The following is a 7,137-nucleotide window of genomic DNA, read 5'->3' as shown; positions in this document are numbered from 1 at the left end:
GGCTTTAGCTTCTCAGTGCTGTGCTTTAACCCGCTGCGCCACCAGGGAGGGCCCCAAGATTTCTTTTTCTTTATGAAAGCAGAGCTGGGGTACAGGCCAAAGGTGGGTGGGGGGAGGAGGGAGAGGACTCGCCAGGGACAGAGTGAGGAGCAGAACAGCTGGATCTACTGGAATCCACTCCTGAAGGGGAGACAGGAGAGGCCTGCTGCGCCACGTGGGTCAGCTCCCTGCTATCTAACTCCTGCCCCTGTGGCCGGGGAGCGCTGGATAGCACTGAGACTTTACCCCCTGTGCTACCAGCAGGTCCCATGACTTGATTATTTAAAATAAGTTGATATGACCTGTAGGCCATATGGTTCAGATTTTCCTGAAGACCTCGATTCTCTCTTAAGAGTCTTCGCAAGACTCTAATCTTTGTTGTGTATTCCACGGCTCCAGGCCGCCCCAGATGCGAAGGGGCAGCTTGCCAGAAGTAGGATTTCATGGCTTCTTCTCTCACACACGGGAGAGAGAGCAGCTGAGGAAGTGGGCTCGCTCAGACTCAGAAAAGGGCTTTGAAGCGGCACCTTGTTCTCGTTGGCAAAAGCAGATGCCCAGGGACCTGCCGGCCCGTGCCAGCCCACACCTTGCCTGGCGTCTCTTCCCTTCTTCTCTGTGCCTCGTGGGCCTCTGCCTACTCTCCTTCTTCACGAGCTAACCGACCCCCTTCCCGGGGCAGAGGGGCAGATGGCTGCCCGAGTCAGAGCCTCCACCTCCTTCCCTCCCTGCGGAAAGGCGTGCTCCAAAGGTCCGCATCAAGCTGGCAGCGAGGAGCTGCAGGGCCGCTGGTCCTGCTCTACAAAAGGAGAGGGCTGGCCAGAGGTGGGCAGAGGGTGCTGCCCCTTGCCAGAGCACACGTGGCACTGGTACAGCCCCCGCTTTGGGAGGGGCTCACTAGGCTGATTCGCAAGGGCCAGTGATTCTCCACAAGGGCCCTCACCCACCGCCCACGTCCTCTGGCCCCCGAAAGGCTCTACAGCGTCTGACGCTTTCTTGGAGGGCAGCTGGCACCTGAGGACTGTTCATGTCTGTCGCTGGCCTGACGCTAGTTAACCATTTCTGCCCCCCTCAACCCCGCTGGCTCCGACCCTGCACGAGCCAGGTTTCTGGCCTTGTGCCTCCTTCCCAACTTTTCTGTTTTGTTTTGTTTTTAATCTTTTTTTATATTTATTATGTTTAATAATGTAATAGTTTGTTTTTACATCATTTTGTGCATTTTCTCATCTCCGATGTCATCCCCGTGGGCTGCCCATCACCAAATCACCCTGTGCCATCACCACAGTGCAGTGCAATCCCCGTCCCACCGTTTTTGATCCCATTCTCCACTGCACCTCCGGAAAATGTCTCTGGTATATGGCTGTTCATGATTATTATTATTTTCTCCCCTGGTCCTTCATACTCTGCTATGAGTGAAACCATCCGGTATTTTTTGTTCTCTTTCTGGCTTATTTCACTCAGCACGATCCCTTCCAGCTCCATCCATGTTGCTGCAAAAGTCATGGGTTTCTCTTTTTTGGTTGCTGAGTAATATTCCATGGTGTATATATACCACACCTTTTTAATTCAGTCGTCTACTTTTGGGCATTTGGGCTGTTTCCATGTCTTTTTGATTGTAAATAAAGTAGCAATAAACATGAGAGTCCAACTTCTCTGTTTTTAACCTCCCTCAGCTTCAAACCCTTAGTCCCCTCTTTCAAAAGCTCAGACACCACCTCCCTCTAGTTCTGCCTCCGAAGCAAGGTCCTCCCACTTAAGAGCGCCTCCCTCACCTAAGCTGCTGGGCTCCGCCTCCAGATTCGGATTCCTGAGAATCTGCATGTCTGACAGGTGTGCAAAAGATGCAGCGGCTGCTGTGAGCCTCCCCTCCAAGTCACCCCGCCATTCCCTTCGTGCACCCTCTTTGCAGCTGCTCTCATGGATCCCCGCCCCTGTGATCTCACCAGCACGTCCCAGCACCGCCGCCTGGGATCTGGGCTTGCACCTGCCTGTGAAGCTCCCAGAAGTGCTGCTGGATCGACAGCCTCCTCTCTCCACGTGCCTCCCCCACTGCATGGAGAACTTACTCTGCCCCCTGGATGAGGCCTCAGAAGCACCTCATAACCTCGCCCCAAACTCCTGCCTCTCTCCTGTCACTTGGCCTCCACGGAGCACTGTGTTCCAAATGTGATGAACGCCTGTCCCAGCACTTTGTCTTCTTTCCCCTCGTCCATAACGATTTGGAGCAGTCGGGCACGTACAGAACTGGACCCAATCCCCGGCGCCTCACCCACCCCAGAGCTGCGGACCTGCAGAGGCATCACTTATCCCGAAAGGCCCCGGCTTCTTCCCCTTCGAGAGAGCTGGGAGTGAGATCGTCGCTCAGCTGAAATGGTGTCGATGATCGATAGAGTTTACTAGACGAGCAACGTGCGGATTCCAACCTGGAAGCCGTCCCCACCTTTGACTCTGAGACCTGTTCCTGCAATCACAAGCTGGAGCTCAGTTTACAGAGCTGTGACAGTCAGAAGAGAAAGGAGCTGAGTCGCTGATGTCAAAGTGGACCTGGCAGGGCTGCTGGGTCATCTGTGGGGTTAGACCTTTCCACTTCCCTAAATGATCTCACCCAAAGAGATGTCGACACTGTCTGGTGCAGAGGAGGGCGATTCTGGGGCTCACCCCTTCCTTGCTGTCTAAAGAAGGCCCCCTAAACAGCTCCATGCCCATTGCTTACATCTCCGCTGGCTCTGTGCTCCAGTGACGGTGGGGGCCCGGTTTTCCCGCAGACACCCCCAGACAGGGCGGAGGCTGTTCTGACTTCCAGTCTGTGCAGATCTTCGCCTCTCACCTGCTGGATGGGGGAGGCTCCCAGAATGTTCACAAGTTCACACACCTGTGCCCTCCCGCAGGCCTGGCCTGAGACTGTGAGGGTGCCCCTGCAATGGCTACGTAGCATTTCGTGAGCTCACGTAGGTAACAGCCAGTACAAAATACCAGCAGTCTCGTGCTGTGGCCAGGAGTACGGCCAGGCCTGCAGAAAAGGTGTCTCTTGTAAAGTAAGCAGCATACTGAGGGTTGAACCCAGAAATCCTGTCTCAAGAACTCTCCGCTCACCTGACGAGCCTAGTTCTCAAATCAACAAATTTGAGAGCCCCTCCCCAGCGGTGGTGGAACGGGGGTGTCTGAGCCTTGAGGAGTCAAGTGTCGGGGGTGTCTGAGCCTTGAGGAGTCAAGTGTTGCTTGTTGGCTCTTAGTGAAGTGGGTGTGGGGGCGCTGGCAGGACAGGGGCCTGTTACCTCAAACGGACCATGGTCAGCCTTCGCCCATGGGTCTATGGAAAGTTCTAAATTTGTAAATTAAAATTCTACTCTCGTGTTTTTTTTTTCTGATCTTCCCTTTGGACAAAAAAAAATGTTTTAAAGTAATTTTCTTATATTGTTTTAGGCTTGCCTCCAATTCCTTCAGCTTCCAGAACAGGTTTTGCAGAATTTTCCATGAGGGAACGCATGAGGGAGAAATTACAGGCTGCAAGGGTGAGCAAAACCATGAGCATACTCTGCTCGGCGCTGCTTATGGCTCCTTAGGCCTTGTCTGGATAGCTTTGTCTGCTCAAACTGCTTGGATTTGCATACGATTAAATTTGTTTTCTCTGTTTAAATTTTAATGTATTGTGTATTGCTAGTACAGATGAAAATTATGCTTAAGAAGAATTTAAAGTCATTGTCTCAACCTTCCACCTACCTTTATTGTCTCAACCTTCCACCTACCTTTATCTCATAAAGAAGGGTACCGTGGAGGTTTTACCGACTGTGCCATAGAGATGGTGTCTGAGACTTTCCAAGGTTCGCTGACATTATGAAGCAGTAAATTGCTATTTAACTTTTTAGTCCAAAGCAGAGAGTACATTGCTGCAGGAAATCCCCACCCCTCGGCCCAGGCGCTTAAGAAGTCCCAGCGAGAAGGAACTGGAGACTGGATTTGGCACGGAGGTGAGAAATGGCCATCTCTGTTTCGTGATCAAAAACAAGGAGGCAGAGTATAAAATTCCCAGAAGTTTCTAGAACAGAGCTGTGCACTTAGGAGGTGCCATGCCTGCTGTGATGTGAGGGTACTCCTCTGTGTAGATATTTCTCCCATGTTTTCACATGGAAAACATCCTTCCAGGGTGTTGTCTGATGGTCCTGTAGGATGAGTAAGCCGTGCCTGGCGGTGCCCAGCCTAACTCAGACCACAAAATGCTGGAAAATAGTCCAGGTGGTGCAGTCTGAACAGGCAGTGCTTGGCATGGTCCTGAAACACAGGTGAGCTATGGGAAAATTCTCTTGAAGGTCCCCAGGCAGGGGCACTACCTTGTATTCATAATTTAAAATATATAATTTCATGCTAAGAAGTAAGTATTGGTCTCGAATATGATAACGATTCTATCATAGCAGAAGATTATCCCTTGTTTTGTGAATGGCTTGGGATCTGCATATATCAGTGAAAAAAACGTGGGTAGGTTCAAGGAGGGGTGGGTCAGGAGCGATGAGGGAGCAGCGGCTGGGGACTGGTTGTTGGAGAAAGAAAGGGACCCCCGCATGGGAGTGAGTTCGCCATGTCCCGGGCCTGTCTAGTGTCAGAAGGTACAGTGTTCACGGCTCTCGAGAAAGCCCTCGGGCATGTAGAAAACTTACCAAACTCAGACATTATCGACGCTCTTCTTCATAGACTCTCTGGAATGATGCTCAGGGAATTAGAAACCTATGAATCTATAGGATGAATAACCACTTTTCCTTCTCAGGTTTGCTAAACTGAATTTTTCTATTTTTCAATCTTGAAAGAGACAAGAGTGGAGTAAGAAAATACTGAGCTATCTCTAACCTTCCAATGTATTTGACATGTGTACGAAGTTAGTCCCTTAGCAAGGGGGTATGTGACAATGAGCAGGAGAAGGGTGTTGAGGGCATTCTTAGTGTCTTAATTTCAGCCTGTGTGTGTCATCATCCTGCAGCCAGGCAAAGAGGAACCGAGACTTCAACAAGAAGATGAGTCCCAAAGTCATCCCCAAGTGAAGTTTCGTGATTCTGCGCGAAAATACAAGTCTAAACCCCTGGTGAGAAATTCATCTTTTTAAAATCACGATTGCCTTAAAACCTGTGGGCTTTCATTCACATTTGTTTGTTTGCATTTTCCAAAAATAGCCAATGAGAAATAATAATATACTCAATCTGAGTTTGCAAGGAAAAATAGCATCTGAAATGATTGCTACTTTAAATTTCTACCATCTAGCTGCAGAGATCAGGAGATGACCTGATTTGGAAATGGTAGGCAGGAAATGCTGGTAACAAAACTATTTGTCGAGCTCTGAAATGGCACCAGCTTTCCTTATGGGGAAAAAAGTAAGCTACAGACTAAAGAAGATTTAAAATCTTTTTTAAAAAGTTATCAAGCCCTATGGCCCTCACTGGTGGCACAGCAGGTTAAAGTACAGCACTAAGAAGCTTAAGCCACTTTAGCATGAGTTCGATCCCCGCCTGCCCCGGAGGTGACCCACATGGCGAGGCAGATCTCTCCTGACCCGCCTGCTGCTCCCTTCAGCGGTGTACTTCGTCGATCTGCCTGTTCTGCTCCCTACTCTGTCCCTGGTGAATCCTCTTACCCTCCACATCTCTGGCCCATACCCCAGTTCTGAATAAATAAATAAATATTTAAAAAAAAAAAAGTTATCAAGCCCTATGTTGCTTATAACTAATCAAACTCTTTCAGCTTTGTCCTACAAAATGGTGAATTCACGTTAGGGCATTTTTATCACCTTTTCTAAAGTATTTACTGCTGTAAGGAATATATTTACATGTTTGTTGGGGTAGAAATAATTGCTGCTTTATAAAAAAGTAACTTACTAAAGTTACGTATTAAAGGAGCTCACCAGCTACCTGTTGAACTTTTTAAAGTTCATTACAGGGGATGCCATACCTTCAACAAAGGTGATTTGCTTTGGATGTTTAGAACATACCTGATGGCCTTAGCATCAAGGCAGCTGCTGTATAGAGCTGCACTGTACAGAGGTGAACTGGACAGAGCCTGTTTCAGCTTATCTGACCCGAAATTCTGTTTTCACTTTCCTTAGGTTCCACCTGGTTTCCCTTCTGCAGAAGAAGCTTATAACTTCTTCACTTTCAACTTTGATCCCGAGCCAGAGGAACTAGAGGAAAAAACAAAACCAAAAAGGAGACATGGAACTGAACAAGGGGAAGAGGAAGGAGAGGTGGAAGAACCAGCTGTGCAAGAAGAAGTAAATAAAATGGTACTAAGGTTATGACGGTAATGAGGACAAGGACAGTGGCCATGAGGGTGATAGTAATGATGGTGGTGGTGATGGTGATGATGGTAATTATAGTGATGATGGTGAGGGTGGTGGTGGTGATGATGGTGGTGATGGTGATGATGGTGAGGGTGGTGGTGATGATGGTGGTGATGGTGATGATGGTGATGATGGTGGTGATGATTGTTGTGGTAGTCATGATGATGGTGGTGATGGTGGTGATAGTGATGATGGTGAGGGTGGTAGTGGTGATGATGATGGTGATGTTGTGGTGGTCATGATGATAGTGATGATGGTGATTATGGTATGATGGTGGTGATGGTGATTATGGTGATGCTGATTATGGTGATGGTGATGGTGGTGGTGATAGTGATTATGGTGATGCTGATAATGGTGGTGATGGTGATGATGGTGATGGTGATTATGGTGATGTTGATGATTGTGGTGGTGGTGATGATGATGGTGATGGTGGTAGTCATGATGATGGTGGTGGCAGTGGTGTTGGTGATAGTGGTGATAGTGGCAGTAAAGGTGGTGATGATGATGATGGTACAGAGGACATTATCATTAGGGCCAGGTGGGAGGTTAAAATGCTGCATTTTAACTTAGAAGCCCAAATCCCTCAAATGAGCATCAAGAACATTCATCCTCTGAGGAAGGTAGAGTTGCAGAGAGGTCAGTAGCTTTACCTGACACCTCCCTTCTAGCTTCAGCTGGGTCTCACTGCATTTTCTCAGTACATCGAATAATGAAAAACAACAAATCTGCCCACTAAAATAAAAGGCTACATATTTTTAGGCTGTCCTTTAAAAAATAAACCC

At 48.5% G+C, this 7,137-nt stretch overlaps 1 protein-coding gene across 1 annotated transcript in view; it reads left to right on the top strand.

Annotated features, from left to right (window-relative positions):
* Positions 1-7,137, top strand: part of CC2D2A (coiled-coil and C2 domain containing 2A) — a 145,251-nt gene that overhangs the window by 93,810 nt on the left and 44,304 nt on the right. Inside the window, exons 5-8 of the mRNA XM_012724039.1 lie at positions 3,460-3,548; positions 3,903-4,004; positions 5,006-5,107; positions 6,122-6,311. Coding sequence (XP_012579493.1) covers positions 3,460-3,548; positions 3,903-4,004; positions 5,006-5,107; positions 6,122-6,311 — 483 coding nt within the window. The remainder of the gene's footprint in view (positions 1-3,459; positions 3,549-3,902; positions 4,005-5,005; positions 5,108-6,121; positions 6,312-7,137) is intronic.

This window comes from Condylura cristata, unplaced genomic scaffold (assembly GCF_000260355.1).
Source record: "Condylura cristata isolate star-nosed mole 26May11 unplaced genomic scaffold, ConCri1.0 scaffold00012, whole genome shotgun sequence".
Lineage (NCBI taxonomy): Eukaryota > Metazoa > Chordata > Mammalia > Eulipotyphla > Talpidae > Condylura > Condylura cristata.
The sequence above is the reverse complement of the archived record's forward strand: the minus strand, read 5'-3'. Positions and strand labels throughout refer to the sequence as shown.